This window comes from Adiantum capillus-veneris, chromosome 14, assembly GCF_014529385.1.
Source record: "Adiantum capillus-veneris isolate H3 chromosome 14, ASM1452938v2, whole genome shotgun sequence".
NCBI classification, from domain to species: domain Eukaryota; kingdom Viridiplantae; phylum Streptophyta; class Polypodiopsida; order Polypodiales; family Pteridaceae; genus Adiantum; species Adiantum capillus-veneris.
In genome coordinates this window covers 19,334,668-19,356,397 of record NC_140944.1, presented here as the reverse complement: position 1 = coordinate 19,356,397, position 21,730 = coordinate 19,334,668, and the positions used below count along the sequence as shown (strand labels likewise).

General features: G+C 43.4%; 1 protein-coding gene and 1 pseudogene across 7 annotated transcripts in view; one reads left to right on the top strand and one right to left on the bottom strand.

Annotated features, from left to right (window-relative positions):
- Window positions 1-21,730, top strand: part of LOC147442031 (uncharacterized) — a 196,605-nt gene that overhangs the window by 59,978 nt on the left and 114,897 nt on the right. For all 7 annotated transcript variants that reach the window (XM_086528367.1, XM_086528363.1, XM_086528362.1 and 4 more), the window contains one exon: window positions 10,407-10,549. In XM_086528367.1, coding sequence (XP_086384493.1) covers window positions 10,407-10,549 — 143 coding nt within the window. The remainder of the gene's footprint in view (window positions 1-10,406; window positions 10,550-21,730) is intronic.
- On the bottom strand, window positions 2,180-10,139 carry LOC147442034 (uncharacterized; annotated as a pseudogene).

Here is a 21,730-nt window from a genome sequence, read left to right as displayed (position 1 = left end):
ACCAGTGTGTTATCTTCTGAGTCAAATATATCTGATAGTTCAGTAGGTTGTGCTGGAGCTTCCTCTGGTGCTAAATAGTACAACTTTATCTTAGAACCATTGTACACACCAGGTAACATCAATCCAAATAGATCTTTTAGTTTAGCTCTCCCATTGGAGAATACCCGATCGACTTCATAGGGTCCCGAACATGCTATTTTCAAGTTGGGTTTCTTTGGCCCTAACTTAGACAAATATAACAAAACGAGATCTCCTTTTTCGAACTCTTGAACCTTGATCTTATTGTCATGCCAATATTTCTTCGTTATTGAAACACCTCTTGTTCTAACATTGCTCTCTGTCTGATCTCGTTTAGCTTCAGTAGTCTATCTAGTCTCTTTTTCAGATTCTAATTATAATCCATGTCGTGTTCAGCTGCAAATCTAAGGATGGGAACAAAAAATGGTAGTGGTATGTCCGCCTCTGTTCCATATACTATTCTAAAAGGTGTCATCCTAGTGGTGACCTTGTATGCTGTTCGATATGCTAATAGAGCTGATTGAAGCTTTTCACCCGAATGGTGGGGTTCCTTCTGAACAATCTTGACCAAGATCGTTTATGGTTTTGTTGCTACTTTTAGCTTGTCCATTGAAGGAGTTGATTTTTGATGTTTGATGGAAGATATTTCAGTTAGGATTTGAATAGTATTGTTGATGAAATGAGTTCCTTGATCTGAAACTATCTCCAAAGGGCAACCATATAGACATATGATATGCTCATATATAGACCAGTCTGTGAACTTGGTTGTGTTGTTGGGAAGTGCCTTAACTTCCACCCATTTATTGACATCGCATGACTAAATACTTTTTCTTCCTACGCATGACTTTCTTAAACGGCCCTATAAAATCTGAACCCCACTTCACAAATATTTCTAAGGCTTGAATTATGGTCAGATGTGTGATATCTGCTAGAGTCAGGTGCCCATTCTTTTGGCAATTATCGCATGTCTTGCAGAAAGTTCTAACATTTTGACATCAAACTCTGTCACCATAAACCAGCGTATATAATTTTCTTATAAGTGATATTAGTTGAAAAGCGTCCTCTTGAACTCCTAGAGTGAGCTTCAGTGATAACTTGCATTCTACCTTACATAGGCACACACCTTAGAACTCCATCACTATCCAATTGATACAAAGATCGGGCAATCATTTTGAACTGTAGACTTCTGAGAATTAGGGCCTTCTTACTAGAATGTGACCATTGCTTTGGTTACCTCTATACTGCAACAAATCATACACTTCTTGCTACTTTGAATCTAGTTCTTCAGCCGTCATAATCTAAAACAACTTAGGGTCTATTGGCTCATTCCTCAATGAATCTAATGAGATCTCCGTGGTGTTTTTGGACAAAAAGTCCGCACCACAAGGTGTCTTGCCAGGCTTATGAAAGATCTTAAAGTTGAACTCCAGGAAAAACATCATCTGTTATGAGCGCGTATAGAGCTAGAAGAGAGCAAGAGGAGGGGCTCACAATGTACAAGAACTTGGATTTGATGATAAGCTTAATATTGATTACAAGGCTTAATACTTTATTAAGAGAGCTAGATACAAGACTTGGATTACATACATTGAGTACAAGACAAGGCTTGATTGCAAGGACAAGACTTGAACATAAGAACTAGAAGAGGGCTTTCCTCATAGGAGGCTCACAACTGGTGTTGGCAAGACTGAGGGGCTTGTGGCCCCTATTTATACTAGTGCTTGAGGAGGTTACTTGAGGAGGTTATGACTTTCTAGGTTCTTCTTGAGGAGGTTAGAATCTTCTAGAACCTTCTTGATCCTTCTAGTTCTTATAGAACCTTCTGGATCTTTCTTCAACTTTCTAGAGCTTTCCAGAAACTTCTAGATTCTTCCGGAATCTTCTCCAAGCTTCTAGAAACTTCTTGATCCTTCTAGTCCTTCTAGAACCTTCTAGATCCTCCTTCAACTTTCTAGAGCTTTCCAGAAACTTCTAGATTCTTCCGGAATCTTCTCCATGCTTCTAGAAACTTCTAGAATCTCCTTGATACTTTTAGAACTTCTAGAATCTTCTAGATCCTTCTAGATTCTTCTAGAGCCTTCTAGCGATGATATAGGCGATGACATAGGCGATGATGCAGGCAGCGACTGACTCTCAAGCATCCATGACATTACCCCCTCCTCTAGCGACGAGTTCCACGAGGAGCAGTGGTGTTCCTTGAGTTGGGCTTCCATGGATGTTGTTGATGGAACTCTTGGACTTTGAGAGATGCATGCTGTAGCTTGTGTGCTGGTTCCTAGGTTCGTTCAATAACATCATAGCTTTTCCAATGCACCAAGTACTGTAACCTGCCACGTGAAACTCGAGAATCTAGGACTTTCTCGACCTCATATTCGTCATGTCCTTGAATCTCAACCGGAGGAGGTGGTTGTAGGGCTCTTCTTGGGATCTTAGATGTGTGACAAGGTTCTAGGACTGAGACATGAAAGACCGAATGGATTTTCATGGATGAGGGCAATCGGAGTCGATAGGTGACTGGATTGACTTGACGGATAATTTTAAACGGGCCAAGCCTTCGATAATCAAGCTTTTGACAGGGACGAGATGAACGCAGATCACGTCGGAGGAGCCACACTTTATCCCCTTCTTTGTATTTTGGATGCTGCATGCGATGGAGATCTGCACTTTCCTTATACTTGGATTGAGCTTCTTTGATATGAATTGTAAGTTCTTTGTGAATTGCAGATAATTGTTGTGTAAGATGAATAGTAGCTGGATTCTTGACTTGATAGTGTCTGTGGATATCCTGTTTGGGATGTTGACCATAATTAGCAAAGAATGGAGTGTGACTGGTGGAGGCATGAAAACTATTATTATAGGAGAATTCTGCTAGCGGTAGGAGCTCGACCCAATTATCCTGGTGATAATTGATAGTACAGCGGAGATACTGTTCCAAAACTTGATTTACTCTCTTTGTTGGTCCATCACTTTGTGGGTGATTGGCTGGGGAGAGGTTGATTTGTACTCGGAGTAGCTTGAATAAGCTTTTCCAAAAGCTAGAGATGAATTGTGGGCCTCGATCAGAAACTATGTCATCCGGTAATCAGTGATAACGATAGATATGTTGTAGAAAGAGTTTGGCCGTACCTTCGCTGGTGATGGTTTTAGTGGTTGGAATGAAGTGTGCCATTTTTGTAAACCGATCCACGACTACTAAAATGGAGTCAAATCCTTGTGACAAGGGTAGCTCTACAATGAAATCCATGGAGATGGATGACCATGGTTTGGTTGGAATGGGCAAGGGATGGAGTAACCCATGAGGACGATGACGAGGGGCCTTTGATCTATTGCAAGTGTTACAAGTGCCTACATACTCCTTGACAAGCTTCCACATTTGAGGCCACCAAAAGTCACGGGAGAGAAGCTCAATTTGTCTTATTAACCCCAAAATGTCTCGCTGATGGAAGATCAAGCCGTTGCTGAAGTACCTCCAAGCGTGTTGGTCCTGGCGGAATATAGAGAAGACCCTTATAGTAAATTAGTCCATCAATTTCTTGAAAGTCCTCATTAACCTCTTGTCCTTGTAGTTGTTGTCTAATATTATGAGCAAGTGGGTCTTTGGCAATTTGTGTCTTCACCTTAGAAAGAAAAGTAGAATCTTCAGGACCTTGGCTCATGGTGGCGTTTAGCTTAAGCTGCTCAGGTTTCAAAAATCACTGACTCTTGTTGATCAAATGCTGCGTCACCTTCTCTAGGTGCAAGGTAGGATCTTCTTGATAAGGCATCTGGCTTAGCTTGTTGACGGCCAGGTCTATAAGAGATAAGAAAATCAAACCTTAATAGGATACCACTCCACCTAGCTTGGCGACGATTCAAGACGCGGGATGTCATGAAGTATTCCAAATTCTTGTGATCTGTATAGACAGTGATCTTATGAGGAGCTCCTTCAAGTAGGTGACGCCAAGTGTCGAAGGAGTCGATGATTGCTAAGAGCTCTTTGTCATGGATTTCATAATTGATTTCTGCAGCTAAGAACTTGCGGGAATGAAAAGCCACTGGATGTACTCGACCATCCTCTCCTACTTGGGATAGAATAGCGCCAAGGGCAAATATGAAGCGTTTGTTTCTAGGATGAAAGGCTTTGTAGGATCTGCGTGAATCAGAATGGGTGCGGTCGTGAAAGCTTGCTTGAGAGTCTGAAATGCTTTCGCGGCCTCTGAGTCCCAGACAAACTTATTATGGCCTGTCAACCTTGTGAGTGTTGTAACCACCTTGGAGTATCCCTGTATAAAGATACGATAAAAATTTGCAAATCCGAGGAAACATTGAACATCTCTTACCGAGGTGGGTGTCTCCCAATCAAGGATGGTTTGAACCTTCTTTGGATCCATGGAGATTCCCTTTTCAGAAATTACATAACCAAGAAATTCCACCTTAGATTGATGAAAAGAGCACTTCTCCAACTTTGCATATAACCCTGATGCACGAAGCTTTTCAAGCACTAATCGTACATGGTGCTCGTGCTCTTCTTGATCCTTGGAAAATATCAAGATATCATCCAAATATATTACCACAAAATAATCCAAATACTCCCGAAAGATATCGCTCATTAAATGTTGAAAAAACAGCTGGGGCATTTGTGAGACCAAATGGCATGACGGTATATTCAAAGTGGCCATACCTTGTTCGAAAGGCTGTCTTCCATTCATCACCTTCTTTGATTCTGGCTAGGTTGTAAGCACCACGAAGATCTATTTTTGTAAATATTCTTGCCTTGCCAAGGCGCTCAAGAAGCTCTGGGATCAAGGGAAGGGGATAGCGATTCTTGACGGTGATCTTGTTTAAGCCCCTATAATCCACGCACATCCGGAGAGTTCCGTCCTTCTTTTTTACAAAGAGTATTGGAGCTCCTACTGAGGACTTTGAATGCCATATGAACCCCTTAGCAAGATTCTCATCAATATTTTTCCGTGATTCTACCAATTCATCTTGAGATAGCTTGTATATTGGGCCAAAAGGGGGTTGGGTTCCCTCTTGAAGCTCTCCGAGCCCTCCAATCGATGTCAGGATTATGTAATTCAAGCCACGGTAGCCCAATAACAATTGGACTGCTTGGGCTTTGTATAATATTGAACGCTATTCTTGAAACATGCTCCTGCAATGTTACTTCTATGGGGCGAGTTTCATACCTGACATCCCCTGAAGCGAGGGGACGACCATCAATGACTTCTACAATTGCTGGATTAGACTTTTCCACAAGTGGTATGCCTTGTTCTTTTGCAAATTCTTTGTCCATGAAGCACGCCGTTGCACGTGAATCTAGTAATGCTTCACAATCCATGTGTCTACCCGGCATATGGATCTTGACTGGTAGCATAAAACTTGAAGTGGAATCAGCGAGAAGAAAGAGACCTTTTTTTGCTTGTCTTTTGTCCAACTGGTCGGTCTCTATTGGGGTTGGATGTCCATGTTTTCCGAACACGTTGAGGCCATTGCACCATGAACCTTCATCCTTCTCTTCCTTGGACACTGTTGAACTATGTGCCCCTGCTCTCCACAATACATACATAAGCCATTTATGCGTCGCCTTTGCTTCTCCTGGGCTGAGAGAGGTTGAAACCGTGTTGAATCAAATTGCTTGGGCTCAAGGCTTGATTCATGGCCCTGTTGAGGTGTGTAGCCATTATGTGTCACTTCTGTTTGGGGTCGCAATGGTGCCCCCAGACGCCTCTCTTGTCTCCTCTCAAATAGTCGATTATCACATTCTATTGCTTGAGTGATGAACTCGCTTAGTGTGTGAACCTTTGGCATAGTCAATAAAAGATCTTTTACGTAATCCTTTAATCCCCACCGAAATTGGCTAATGAAATATTCCTCATGCCAAGTCAGATCACAAGTGAGCTGTTGAAATTCGGATGCATAGACGGATGCAGGTCTTGATCCTTGGCGGAGATTTCTAAGTTTGGTTTCAGCAACCCTTGCTCTATCAGTATCCCCAAAGGTTGTAGAGAACTCTCGCACAAAAGCTTCAAAGTCATGAAGAAGAGGAGATTCTTTTTCAAGTAAGGGAGCAAACCAGGAGAAAGCCGTACCCGAGAGGAGGGTCCCAATAAGGCCTACTTGAGAGGCATCATCTGGATAACGCTCTCGTTGCATTCGAATGAAGAGACGCACTTGTTGGAGAAAACCTCTAAACTTTGATTTAGTCCCATCAAATTTTTCAGGCATGCTGATCTTCGGCTCCTTCTTATGTTGTTAAGAATAGCTAGGTCTTGCAGCTTGTACTTGATGTGTACTTGTCTCTTGAAGCTCTTGAATTTGACGTTGAAGATTTTGCAATGCCGGTCCCAAGATTAGGGGTTGCCTTGCTTGAAGTTGAGCGTTACTCTCGCGAAGTTCTTGTAACTGAGCTTGGATGCTTTGCAATGCGTTGATGACACCTTCCATCGTCGGCTTCATGATGGCTTGAGAAGATTAAGAGATGGTAGTCTTGCCAAACTGTTATGAGCGCGTATAGAGCTAGAAGAGAGCAAGAGGAGGCGCTCACAATGTACAAGAACTTGGATTTGATGATAAGCTGAATATTGATTACAAGGCTTAATACTTTATTAAGAGAGCTAGATACAAGACTTGGATTACATGAATTGAGTACAAGACAAGGCTTGATTGCAAGGACAAGACTTGAACATAAGAACTAGAAGAGGGCTTTCCTCATAGGAGGTTCACAACTGGTGTTGGCAAGACTTAGGGGCTTGTGGCCCCTATTTATACTAGTGCTTGAGGAGGTTACTTGAGGAGGTTATGACTTTCTAGGTTCTTCTTGAGGAGGTTAAAATCTTCTAGAACCTTCTTGATCCTTCTAGTTCTTATAGAACCTTCTGGATCTTTCTTCAACTTTCTAGAGCTTTCCAGAAACTTCTAGATTCTTTCGGAATCTTCTCCAAGCTTCTAGAAACTTCTTGATCCTTCTAGATTCTTCCGGAATCTTCTCCAAGCTTCTAGAAACTTCTTGATCCTTCTAGTCCTTCTAGATCCTCCTTCAACTTTCTAGAGCTTTCCAGAAACTTCTAGATTCTTCCGGAATCTTCTCCATGCTTCTAGAAACTTCTAGAATCTCCTTGATACTTCTAGAATCTTCTAGATCCTTCTAGATTCTTCTAGAGCCTTCTAGCGATGACATAGGCGATGATGCAGGCAGCGACTGACTCTCAAGCATCCATGACATCATCCGCCTTATTAACCTTCCTTGAACGACAAACTTATTTATCAGATACAATAGAGCTTGATAACCTACATAGAAGTAAAATAGCTTTCTTAGCAAGTAGTGTTTGAACTTTGTGGCCTTGGAAACAATACCCAATGCCTCCCTTTCAGTGGTTGAGTAACCTTGCTCAACCTTACTGAACCTCCTACTAGCAAAATATAAACCTCCTACTGGCAAAATATACTGAAAAATCAGTCTGGTCCTTTGGTTGAGCCAAAATAGCACCCATCGCCATGCCACGTGCATCAACATGTAGGTGGAAAATAACATCCCAATGCGAAGTATTGTCTTCGTGCTAATGGCTGCTTTCAGAGATTGGAAGGCCGTTTCACATTCAAGGGACCATTTACTCCTTTTTGGGTAAAATTCATATAATGGAACAGCCTCAGTTGCAAACATATGAATGAATCTCTGATAGAAGTTGATGTATCCCAGAAACAAGCTAAGTTCAAATACATTCGTGGGTGCCTTAGCCTGTTGAACACTTCCAATCATGTTTTCAACCATCTCAAATCCATTTCTGGACACAACATGGCCCAATAGCCGTCCCTTCCATACCACAAACATTGATTTGGTGATGCTTAGACTGATCCTCTTTTCCCTACATTTCTCAAATACCATCTCCAGGAATAATAAATGCATATCTTAAGAGGAATAGATGGTGAAATCATCTACGAAGAGTGCTAAAAACTCATGCAAGAATTCACTGAATATTTCCATCACGCAACGTTGAAATATAGCTGGAGCATTACATAAACCAAATGACATAACTAGATACATGAATGCTCTCCAATCAGTGATAAAAGTCGTTTTAGCCCTATCTTTTGGTGCAATCTTCGGCTTGTGATATCCGTTGTATCCGTCTAGAAAGATATACATCTCATGTCTAGCTATCTCATGTAGCATCATATCTGTGAAAGGTAATGGAAATGGGTCTTTGATTGTCTGAGCGTTCAACTTTTTGTAATCCATGCATACTCTTGAGTTTTCCATTTTTCTTCGTGATCAGCACTATGGGAAATAGCGAGTCACTATTCACTACCTCTGTGATGAACCCGCTTTCAGAAGGTTTTCTATCATATTCAGAAAAGAGTTTAGATTACAATTGATTCAAATCCAGAACTGTGGAACGATGAACTAGAAAGCATAATTGATACAAAGACAAGCACTGAATGCTCCTAAGCTCTTCTAAGTTTCCAAATGTAAGAGGTACAAGTGTCATGAGCTAAGCGTCACGTGTCAAGAAGATGATATCCTAAAATGAGATTAATGGGCCCTATTTATAGGTGTCTGCAGTAGGGTCTGACTGGTCAACAGAGTCTGACTGTCTGGAACAACTGCTTCCACATGTTATCTGACCACTGGTTGCGACTGTCGAAAGCCTCAACATGTAGGTGGAAAGCCTCAACCTGTAGGGGATTGGTCCCACCATCTACATGTCTAGATTCTCAAACAGGACTTGACGAAAGAGGCTAGTCATGCAAGGATCTCTGCCACTTACTATTGACTTAGGCAACCTATGATGCTTAATAATTTGGGCAAGAAAAATTCTAGCCATGTGATCTGCTCTTATGATCTTCTTAATTGGTATCAAATGTGCTTGCTTACTTAAGCGGTCCACAGTGGTCTAGACTCTAAATAGCATCATTTCCAATTCGAGTCCTTGTAAGATCTACAATAAAGTCCATGGCTATGCTTTCCCATGGCTAGTTTGTCACGGGTAATGGATGTAACAACCTCGGTGTCTTGTGCCAATCCTTTTTGGCACACTAGGTACTCGCGGACATGGTTTTCAATGTCAGTTATGAGAGTAGGCCAAAAGAAGTATCTTTCAATATCTTTAGTTGTAGCAAGAATCCCCCGATGAACGCATAAGGTGAGACATGCGCTTCTTTCATGATCTTTTGGCATCATCACACAGATAGCTTGGTGATGGTATAGATAACCATCGCGAATTGAATAAGGAAAAACTCTCTATGCGTTCTTTAACTCAGCCCAGATTGATGCAAAATCTTGATCAACATCTTAGGAGAGATTCTAGTTCGTGATGGTAAATTGAAGCTATAGCATTGACTTTATGGCGTTTGGAGAGGGCATCCGTTGCTACATCCTTGGTACCATATGTATGAAGAATCTGGAAGTGAAACATAAAGAGGAAGTTAGCCCATCTCAGTTGCTTCTCTAATAACTTCCTTTGGGTGAGGAAATATCTTAAATTTTGGTGATCAGTCTTAAGGACAAAATCAGCCCCGAGAAGCTAATGCTCTCAAATTGATAGTGCATGTACCACAGCCGTAAGTTCCCTCTCAGACAGAGGCATGTAGTTTTGTGTGTGGCTTTCTTAGATTGGTCCATGACTTAAAAGGTACTTATGCTTATCGAAAGCTTCCGTTTGGTGCTTTCCCCACTTGAAAGGGGTCTTGTTCTTTGTTAAATCATGGAGAGGAGCGTCTACATTAGCAAATCCTTGTATAAATCTTTTGTAGAATTCGTGAACAAAGAAAGCTACGTACATCATGTACAATAGTTTGTGTAGACCATGCTTTGACTACCTTAATCTTAGCCAGGTCCATTCTCACTTGGTTGTGAGAGACTATATGGCCCAATTAGTGAATTCTTGACTGGAAGAATTCACTTTTCTAGGTGCATTTATATGGAGCTTATGACAGGGAAGACAACATTACAAGCAATATCAATGTCTTCATAACATAACGATGGTTATTGGTACACTTTCACATATTGCTTAGTCTTACAAATTTCGAAGTTCACTCGGCTTAGAATTCTTGACCATTTCTGTTAACTTCAGGACTGAAAAGCTTTGGAAGTAGTTTGTAAGAGCATATGCTAGGTAAATGCTTGTGTTTGAGGCCAATGCCATGATATACTAGCCTCATGTTTTGCACATCTCTAAGAGTTTGAAGTATTTTGTTTCTGTATGCTATTCTCTAATGCCTGGCCTTTTCTGTTTGTCCTTGTTTTTCAAAGACTGGTGCCATTTAATTTCCTTCAATTATCTTGTTGAGTTTACTTTATCTGAATCTCGATTTCCTTTCTAATTGTATTGTCCAAAATTAATTGAATCAGAAAGGTAAGCATACTAGTTTTACAATCTAGTGTCGTGAAATTTTTTTTGATGGATTTGCAGAGCCAACCCTCGGAAAACTCAAGTAAACCTCATTCTGAAGATAACGATTTGATGGTAAAGCCAAGATCATCCTCCTCACCACCAATGCCCGAATCTCTTCATAGAACGAAATTGGTGCTGGATGGTTGTGAGCAAAATACTTGGTACCAGTCTTAAGCCTATCTTTATGCAATTAAGTAAACATTACAGTTCCAAAACTCAAATAAACCAACCCCCCCCCCCCCCCCCCCCCCCCCCCCCCAAAAGACCGCCAAAACAAGAATTGCCTCCCTCTCCCGCTGTTGTACTGTTGTGTAGGTCACTGGCCTTGCGTGCCTTTGTGGACTCCCTCCATTTATGCTGCCACCTACGCCCTCCACCTGCCTCTATCATGTGAAACTGTTGCTGGTGCACAACCATCCCCGTTACCATTCCTAACGTGCACATCATTCCTGCGAGCAAACCATGGCTACAAAAAGTGATAATGAAGATAACTATTGTTTACAAGTAACGAACATTTGTGAGGCCATGTCAGATCATGAGTGGAAATGCTAAAATGTGTGAACAACTGAGGAAAGGCATGAATAGATAGACTTAGTGAATGGCTCATCTACACCCAACAAGTGTAGGCAATATACACGTGTGCATTTTGAAAATATTATTGATCAAATAATTACTTTGTGCACTCCGTTGAGAATTAACCAGGGAGACCATGCATAAGTGTCTCCCAAAGATCAGATGTATGCAAAACCACAAGACAACAATTGCATTCTTGTGTCAGCATGTCGAGGAGTTATCAAGTGAGACATGGTAGTTATTAGAATTACCATCTAAAATAGCATATGAATTTTGTGATGATATGGTATGATTTGTAGCTATTTGTTTCTTACAATGATCTTGACGGGCAATGGAGGATAGTGCAATTCCTCATTGAGGGAGAGATTTATGAATTTGCTAGTGGGTGTGGCTCTCAGTCCTCACATTGTTGGACTGAGATCATGGTCAGAAGGGTGTTTTGGGTCACATGATTGGGTGCTCTTATTCCAGGAGAAAATTTAGATAATGGCTGAATATTGCTATCACCATTGGAGAGCATGGAGGAATAGAGGATGTCATACTCTTGGGCCATGGTATTGCTATAGCTATAGCACCTTCGGAGGACCTTTCTTCCCTTGACAGCTTGCTCTCCTCTCTCTGTATTGGATAGATTGATCTTCTTAGTCTCGTGGTATAAGGGATTTGATATTGCTGCTTGTGAGGAAAAAGCCCAAGTTTCCAGTGATTTAGCTTTTCGAGATTTACCGAGAGAGTTTACATTGCCTGATATGTTGAGGCACATGGCATTTATCTTTAAACCATCAAATGCGTTTAAATGTTTTGGCGGATATGGAGAGGTGAAACATTTTGGGCCTTGAAATGTTTCACGGATTGAGTGAAACACATGTGGTTTCAATACTTGTAAGCTGCCATAGTTTTAGTTTTAGGGCCTTCAAAGTTTATCTATGAATGTTTGGTCCCATATTTCACTATGCTTTACAACTAGATTCAAAAGTATCGTAGTGAAACAACATGATTTGAGGGTGAAATGTTTGGGCCTACAAACGTTTCACAATGATGCAGTACCCGTGGCTGCTGATTGTACTTTTGAACACACTGTCCCAAGACGGGCACCACGTGCCAATAGAAAAGAACAGACTAAACACACTTTTAGCACTTCAATAACAACTGAACTGAAAGAGAGAGACGACACGCGATATGGAGTGGCGGAATTCCACCTCAGAGAGTATTGGCCCCAAACCTTGGCCCCTTTCGATATTTCTTTATATTGCATCAACACAGTACAAGCCGGTACTCCAGACTGTGTCACAAATTACTGACGTGTCAAAGCCCTGAAGAATGGAGCCAACTTGCAGATGCCGGTCAAGGGGCCTAAACCCTAAGAAGAAGCAAAAGCAACAAAAGAAGAAAGAAAAAGATTTCCACCGGATTGTTGACGGCAGATTGTACGGATTTTCAAAAATTCACTGATTGCTGACATGGCAGAACTGTATGAATTTCCGCTTTTTACGCCGGCAGTGCTGACGTGGTAGGACTGTACAGATTTCCGTGATTTCTTTTGGGCATTGCTTTTGGAGCATATGCTTTTGAAGATGAAGGCTTTTCACTGTAAACTGCTTCTGGGGCCTAGGGCCTTTAAATATGAGGCCATGGGCTCATTCTTTGGCATGCTTCCCTGGAGAAGGTGCAGAGTCTGGAGTACCGGCTTGTACTGTGTTGATGCAATATAAAGAAATACCGAAAGGGGGGCCAAGGTTTGGGGCCGATACTCTCTGGAGTGGAATTCCGCCACTCTGTGTCGCGTGTCGTCTCTCTCTCTCTGTCAGTACAGTGAACTATGTCATGACTTCATCGAGATTCATCTCTAGTATTCAGGATCTCAGTGTGGGACCTAGACCTGTTGGAGTAGCAGTGGACCATGCTCTCTTGACTTTTTCAGTCTCTTTCCAGTATAGTGCCTCTCAGACACCACGGAGGATTGCACACACACGGTATACATTTACACCAGAGACGGACTCAGTTTATGTGGAGTAGATTTACAGTCGGATGTGGGCAGTCCAGCCTGTATATACTGTGGAGGAGATCACCACTCTGTTGACGGAGATCTTGCATGGGGCAGCAGCAGAGGCATACCCACACACTCAACCAGATCAGAGAAGACGTTCTGGGAACATGCCTCAGAATAGTTGGTATGATGAGGAGTGCAGAGAGATGAGAGTTCAGATTCAGAGCGAGCTTATACTTGGAGTCATTACATATAGACAGTCTCGGATTGCCCTTCGGCGGTTACTGCGACGGAAGAAGCGGGCCTTTTTAGCCCAGATGGAACGTGATTTGTATCAACTCTTTTTGAGTCGAGATTTAGGTAAGGCTTGGTGTCTCTTCCATGAGCACTCACCTCCTCCAGTGATTACTTCTCCCGAGATTTGGGGTCAGTATGCAGCAGCATTATATACAGTACCTGGGCAACCACCATTACCAGATCCTCTAGAGCCATGTCCAGCCACTAGTACCTTCTTTACCACTGAGATGGTGAAGAACGCCATTGACAGGATGAGGACTAGGAGAGCATATGATCATGATGGTTTGGTGGCAGAGCACTTGATACATGCTAGAGATTTACTGTCAGAGGTTCTTGTGCGGTTGTTTAACCGTGTCATGTGTGAGGGACTACCCGAGTCTTGTAGATTATGATGATTAGAGGCAAGGCCTCCGTACCACATGCGATTATTCGAGCGGAGGTAGGCGCCCCTCCTATAGAGATTGAGGCTCTTACCAGATCAGTGTCCTTAATGCACAGTTTATGGGATACACATAGAGGCAGATATACTAGATTGGCTCTTGAGTCCTCTAGACATTTAGCGATGCAGGGAGACACATCATGTTGTATGCACAAATGACCTCATGTTTTCAGAGGCATGGTTTCAACATGGATAGACTGCCTCCTTTTCAGTACTCCCTGCATGCACCCTCACTGCCAGTCACATGGACGGAGATCACTAGACTCATTTGTCAGGATCTTATACTGTTGGACACCAGGAGGACATGGGTAGAGCCGATGCAAGAGTTGGGCACGAAGATGGCTTTCTACAAAGAGCATCTTCTCCAACTTTCCGGAGGTTTGTGATTTGTCCGAGCTACATGGACACTCATTTGTCTCATAGTCTGCGATGTGCTATTGGTCAGATTCGCACATCCTCACACCAGCAGGAGATTGAGACGGGTAGATTCAGAGGGATACCACCGGAGTATAGGATATGCCAACTATGCGATAGAGATCGAGAGACAAAGCTACACTACATATGCCACTGCACTGTGTATTATGAGATACGAGGGCGCTTCCATTGCTTATTCAGGAAGGGTTTTGGACCCCTAGATAGAGTCATGAGGTATCGGGATCAGAGATGCCTTGGCTTATATCTACTTGAGCTACATCGACATAGAGATAGTCTGCTGAGGAGACATGGAGTACGACAGTCACAGAGACCGATCATAGATTTCTTTGGATCGAGGGAGCCAGGAGACCAACCACCAGCACAGAGTTGTACCCACATTCATACGAGAGGCACCCTCATTGACAGGGCGACTGAGCTCGGGAGATTGAGACGACCGCGACCGAGACACAGGAGCACACTCCATCGATGGAGACTCCGGCAAAGGATCAGAGGCATTCTAGCACGACACCTAGAGTGTCATTGAGGGCCTATTCTACATTTTACATTTCACATTTCACACTTCATTTTTCATTTTTCACATTTTACATTCAGTACGTTTTGTACTTGTACTTCACACATTGTATTAGATTCACCACTTTGTATTTAATGGTATCATAGGTCATTTTGGCCTTTTGAAGACGTTAATATATCATTTCAGTTCATTTCATTTCTCTCTCTCTAAGTTCAGTTGTTATTGAAGTGCTAAAAGTTTGTTCAGCCTGTTCTTTTCTATTGGCACGTGGTGCCCGTCTTGTGACAATGAGAGTGCTGGTAGTGGTCGAATGAGTGTGGGCCGAGCTTTGCAGTGATGGCTGCTCCTTTGCCTGTCCCATATCTAGTGAAAAGAAATCTGTAATCTGTCTCTGGGACTGTCTCTCTCTAGCTGTCCCTAGTAAAGTGTCTCTATATCTGTGTAACTCAAGTAGATATAATCCAAGACATCTTTGATCCTCATAACTGATGACCCTAGAGAAAGGACCGAAACCCTCTCTAAATAAGCAATGCCAACCATGCCAATGTGTGTCCGATCATGATAGTGCGATAATTCCCAGGCTCCATAGGGTCTCCTGACTTGAAGATAGGTACAATAGTAGATAGGCTCCAAGTATCAGGCAAGCCCTCACACATGGCACGGTTAAACATAACTGCTAGAAGCTTTGCTAGTAGATCTTTGGCATGCATGAAGTGCTCAGCCACTAAGCCATCATGATCATATGCTCTCCCAATTTGCATCCTGTCAATGGCCTTCCGCACCATCTCAGCGGGGTGAAAAAAGCACATGTGTGGGGACATGGATCGGGGGGGTCGGGAAGGGACGGCTATCCAGGAACTTTGTACAAAGATGACGCGTACTGGCCCCAAGCCTCTATGGAGGTAATGGCAAGGGGGGGGGAGAGAGAGAGAGAGAGAGAGAGAGAGAGAGAGAGAGAGAGAGAGAGAGAGAGAGAGAGAGAGAGAGAGAGAGAGAGAGAGAGAGAGAGAGAAATGAAATGAAATGTTATATTAACGTCTTAAAAAAGGCCAGAGTGACCTACGAGACCAAACTGATACAAAAGTGGTAAATCTGTTACAATGTCTGAAAAGTGTAAAAGTGTGAAATAAATGTGAAAAAACTAAATACAAAGTTTTAGATAAACTTCTTAGGAGCATTCTGGGTGTCTGGCTAGAATGCTTCTAATCCTTTGTAGTCTCCTCCGGTGAAGTGTGCTTCTGCATCTCGGTTGTGGTTGTCTCGATTTCCTAAGCTCAATCGCCCTTTGCGTGAGGGTGCCTTTGGTATGAATGTGGGTACTCCTTTGTGCTCGCTGCTGGCCTCTTGCTTCTCCTTCCATTCCTACTTCTCTCGATCCGAAGAAATCTGTGATCTGCCTCTGAGGCTGTAGTGCTCTTTGTCTTCTCATTAGATTATCCCTGTGCCGGTGTAGTTCCAGTAGGTACAGGCCTAAGCACCTTTGATCTTGGTATTGCATGACTCTATCTAGAGGTCCAAAGCCTTCTTTGAATAGGCAATGGAAACGCCCACGTATCTCATAGTATACGGTGCAATGGCATATGTAGTGTAATTCTGTCTCCGGCTCCATTCCACATAACTTGCAAATTCTGCTCTCAAGTGGGATTCCCCTAAATCTGCCAAATTCAATTTCCAGCTGGTGTGAGGATGTACGAATCTGACCAATAGCACATCTCAAACCATGAGACAGGTGGGTATCCATGTAGCTCGGGCGAATCACAAAACCATCTTCAGATAGTTGTAGGAAGTTTTCTTTGTAGTCGGCCATCTTCCTGCCCAGTTCTTGTGTAGGGTCTACCCATGTCCTCTTAGTGTCCAACTGTATAAGATCCTGGCGGATGATTTTATTAATCTCCGTTCGTGTGATTGTCAGTTATTTAGCCTCAAGAGAGTATTGGAAGGGGGGTAATCTTTACATACTGAACCCGTGTCTCTGAAACCACGAGGACAGTTGCGCATACCAGCATGATGTATTTCCTTTCATTGCTAATTGTCGACAGGATTCGAGGGCCAATCTAGTATATCGGCAATTATTTGTATCCCATAAACCATGTATAAAGGACACTGATCTGGTAAGAGCTTCAATTTCTATCGGAGGGGCAACTAGTTCCGCTCGGGTAATCGCGTGTGGTACAGAGGCCTTGGCTCTAATCATTCGGGAAATCATAGATACCAAAGGTCTCTCCATTGACTTCCAATTATCCTGATCCACAGATGGTCCCCAAATCTGGACCCCATAAAGCATAGCCGAAGCCACCACAGTATCAAAGAGCCAAAGTTTTGTTCGTGGTTCCTGAAACTGCACTTGTGAACACATCCTCTCCAACCCTCCCAAGGCCGCAGAGGCTCTGGACAATCTAGCATCCGCTGCTTTCTTAAGAGTAAACTTCGGTCCTGTAAATACCACACCAAGGAATGTGTATGCATCAGTGTACTCTACTGTATCCTGGCCATATGCAAATGTAGGTGCCGATCTCCTAACCCACTGCGGTGTGGTGTTAAACACCATAACTTTTGTTTTACCCAAATTTACCGACAGTCCGCTGTCCTCCGCGAATTCATGTAATGCATCTAACTGCCTCTGCATTCCATCTAGTGATTCTGCTATCAATACAATATCATCTGCATATAACAACAAAGGGATCCATGACCCTGCAAGTTGAGCCCCTCTGTCACCCTCTCTATCAATGTAATCTGATACCTCATCTATATACATACCAAATAAAGCAGGGGACAGTGGGCATCCTTGCTTTACTCCAACGGTGGAATGAACAATGTCGGAGTCCCCTTCTGGAGTACGTACATAGCCAGTTACTGACCCGTATAAGGCCATGATCCCCCAGATAATCTCTTTGGGGACCGCTAACTCTTGCATTCTGCGCATCAATCTGGCCCTTGGTACTGTATCAAAAGCTTTCCGAAAATCCACAAAGCAACAATACATCCTTCTCCCCCTTGCTCTTCCTTCCTCAATAATGGTTCTGAGCGTAAGAATATGATCTAAAGTGGAATAACCACTCCTGAATCCAGCTTGTCCTGTTGCCCTTATGCCCTCATTCTCTGCCCATCTACTCAATTTTTGTTCCAGAATGGATGCGTACAGTCGGGTCAATGTGTGTCCCACCATAATGGTACGGTAGTTTCCGGGTATCATAGGATCCCCTGACTTGAAAATAGGTACGATCGTAGATAATTTCCAAGATTCAGGTAATCCTTCACACATGACCCGATTAAACAGACGAGCAAGGACTTCTGAAAGTAGATCCCTTGCATGGGTCAGATGTTCTACTACTAGACCCTCATGATCATATGCTCTTCTTGTCTTCATCTTATCAATGGCTTTTTCCACCATTTCCGTAGTAAAGAAAGTACTAGTAGCAGGGCATGGCTCTAGCGAATCTGGTAATGGAGGCTGTCCAGATACCGTATATAATGATGTTACATATTGACCCCAAATCTCAGGAGAAGTAATTGTCGGAGGCGATGAGTGCTCGTGAAATAAATGGCAGGCCTCATGTGAGTCCTGACTCAAGAAGAGCTGATATAAATCCTTCTCCAGTTTGGCTAAAAATGCCCTTTTCTTGCGACGTACTATACGCCGAAGAGCCATCCGAGACTGCTTATATGTGATGATCCCAAGTGTAAGCTCTTTCTGGACCTGGGTTCTCGTCTCTCTGCATTCCTCGTCGTACCAACTGTTTTGAGGCATGTTCCCAGATCCTCTCTTCTGGTCAGGCTGAGTATGTGGGTATGCCTGTTGTGCTGCTCCATGTAGTATCTCTGTTAGCTGAGAAGTAATCTCCTCTATAGTATATACTGGCTCGGCTGACCACATCCTATTATAGATCTTTTACACATAGACTGAATCGGTCTCTGGCGTGAAAGTATAGTTTGTGTGTATCTTCTTCCTTAAAGTTCCTTTGTACTTGAGAGGCATTGTATTGGAAGGAGATTGATAAGGTCAAGAGAGCATGATCCACTGCAATCCCAACCGGTTTGGGTCCCACCTTAAAGTCCTCGATACTAGAAATAAAGCTTGGTGAAGTCATGACATAATCCACTGTACTGGCCCCATGCCTGTGCGGGAAGCATGTGAACCCCCCAGATAAAGGGAAATTCTCTAGACCATTAAGTATGGCCAAACCATCTGTAGTTGCCATTTCCATGAGATGTCTCCCATATTCAGTGTGTTCTTTATCCTGTGAGTTTCTAGTAAGCCCCTCCTGTGATAAATCCACTTCTCTGAGCATTTCCTCAGAAGTATCATAGAATACTGCTTGAGAGTTGGCCGTTCTGGCATTAAAGTCTCCTAAGAGAACGATGTCTCCATCTCTAGAGAACTCCCATATGTCATTATTCAGTATGGAGAAAGGGGACTGTCCTTTAGGTGAGGAGTAGACTGATGTACTTGGAGGGAAGTAGCATATAGCGATATATAGAAATCTACTTGTCTCGGCTCTCATTCTCACCCACATATATGTTGCTTGTTCATCTTTCCTGATAATCTGTAGTAGTGGTTTCAGCTCCTCTTTAAATAAGACTGCTACTCCTCCTGAACCTCGGCTACCTCGCAGAGATCTCTTGTCTGGTCGACCAGCTGTTTCCCATAAATACCCCTTCACATGTGGCATAAGCTGTCCCGGTATTTGGTGTGTCTCTGAGTAGAAAACTATATCTGTGTCCCTAAAGCTGTCTTCAAAGGCACCTACATCTAGCCTATATGATCCATTACAATTCCACGCCGCTATCCGGAGCGTCGCCCCATAGGTCTCGCACCGTCATGATGAGCGCTTTTCCAGAACCACTACTTTCCCTCCTCTACAAAAGGCGATTTTCCCCTTTTCCCTTGCTGCCCTGATCTCTGGCATCAACTCTTGCATGTGTGCCACTTGTGCCAATGTAAGGTCATCTCCCAGGAAAATACCGGTTTTCTTAAGAGTTGGCCTCTTCTTTAGAAATTCTTTCCTTATTTCTATATTTGGGAAGCGGAATAAGTGCCCTATCCTTAACGTTTCCCTTCTCGTCGATTCCTTTCTTGCCCACTCTCCATGCACTTGTGTGAGTAGGCTCTGTGATGCCTATGCGTTGTAGCAGTTCCCTCACTTCTTCATCTACATTCTCTTTGTCTTTGACTCCTGTGACCCGCACATGCAGAGCCCGATTCTTCCTTTTCTGCTCTCCCTCAATGGTCATATTAATAATGGTGGAGGTAGGTGTGGTCTCAGGCATCTGGGCCTTTCCTTTCTTCGCATCTTCAATCCATTTCTCTGCTTCGTCAACCTTTTCTTGTGTCTTAACAAGACGTTCCGCCCATGAAGATGCCGTTTTCGATTTTGTTCATCTCCTTCCCGTAGAGCTTTTATCTGATCCTTCAGGTCCTCGAGCTCCTTCAGCACCGAGGGTTGGTCGCATCCCTTCTCCTTAGTTACAGATTTGCAAGCCGCAAGTTCTCCTTTTAGCTCCTCAATTATTGCATCTTTTTCCCCCATGTGCTTTTCCATATTTGTTCTCCATGCTTCAAAACTTGCTATTGCCTCATCGTGTTTCTTTTGCATAACGCATTCTGTTACATTTACTTCGGCCTTGATTAGGTTTCGTAATTCCGTTTTCACGATCTGAATTTCCTCATTCTGTATCCCCCGGATCTCTCTCCTTAGTTCTCTCATCATGTCTCCATACATGGAGTTCCTGTAGCTCTCAGTGTTCGCGTGCATTTCCTTCCTGATGTCATCCCTCATATAGTTTAGCTCTGATTTGAGCATCACCTGGACCTTCTCCATCAGTAGCTCATCATGTATCCTTGAGGTTTTCCCAACTCGTAAGGATCCTGGTGATAGTACAGTATCTCTGTTTCTCCGTTTGAAAGTAGCCGTCATTTTTTTTGGGGTGGTGTAGCTATCTACACCCTTCCCCTTCCCCTTCGGTAGGCGGATCCATCGAACCCGAGCTATTTGTCTCTGCCTCTGTCTCCAGGTGAGGGACTTTAAACTTTAACGTAGGAGATATTTGTCTCTGCCTCTGTCTGCAGGTTGCTGCGAGAGAGAGAGAGATTGCGTCCTGCTGCAGAGGAAGGTGGATTTGACGGAGAAAGCCACTTGTTTAGCTGGATTGGGATCGTGGTGAGTGGCCATGGCCTTTGTTGAGCGATGATGGAGCCCCTCCATCCCTTTTTTGAGTACTCTGTCTTCCTTGGGAGGATACTTCTTTTGCAGACGCGACGCCCTCCTCACTGTGCACGCCTGTTAGAGGTATGGCAGGAGCAACGCACCCTCCCCGCTTTCCAACGACAGTTGTGGTCATGCATCTAGACCCTCCGGTTCAGCCGCAGGATATGTTTTTTCATGTGGATGATAGCACATGTAGGATTTCTTGTTAGTAGTTGGTCGGCAGTCATCAGTCATGATCCGACTTGTCAGAGATGTAATTCAGAGCCCGAGTCTTTGAGGCAGTGTTTTTGGGATTGCCCTTATGCGTAGTGAGTGTGGATGGCAGTTTGTTGTTTGTTGATTAGAGTGGGCATCCATGATGGGTTCGTCACGTGGGGGGCAGCTGCATGGCTTTCGCAATTTCTGGGGTGACACATCTTTTTTCAAGGCTTGCTGACAGATCCGGTCTTCCTGCTTCCTCCCTTTGGTTATAGACCGGGCACTCTACAAATGATCCCAGATGCAAGGCACGAGTTGGATTTTTGTCAGCGAGAAACAATTTTTACCACTATATGAAGCATCACGCTTTGGACCATGTGGTTTGCTGACAGATCCGGTCTTCCTGCTTACTCCCTTCGGTTATAGACCGGGCATGCTACAAATGATCCGAGATGCAGGGCACGAGTTGGATTTTTGTCAGCGAGAAACAATTTTTACCACTATATGAAGCATCACGGTTTGGACCATGTGGAAGGCTTGATGTGCCACATTTTGGGCTCACAATCCTCCCCTACATCCACCATTTTGATACCCATTCTGACAGAGTTGTTGCATACTCTTCACAATTAGTGGGATTCTTCAGCGTTTTGTACTTCCTCTCGGTGATGGGCCATTGAGCATCTCCTGAGGTCTCTT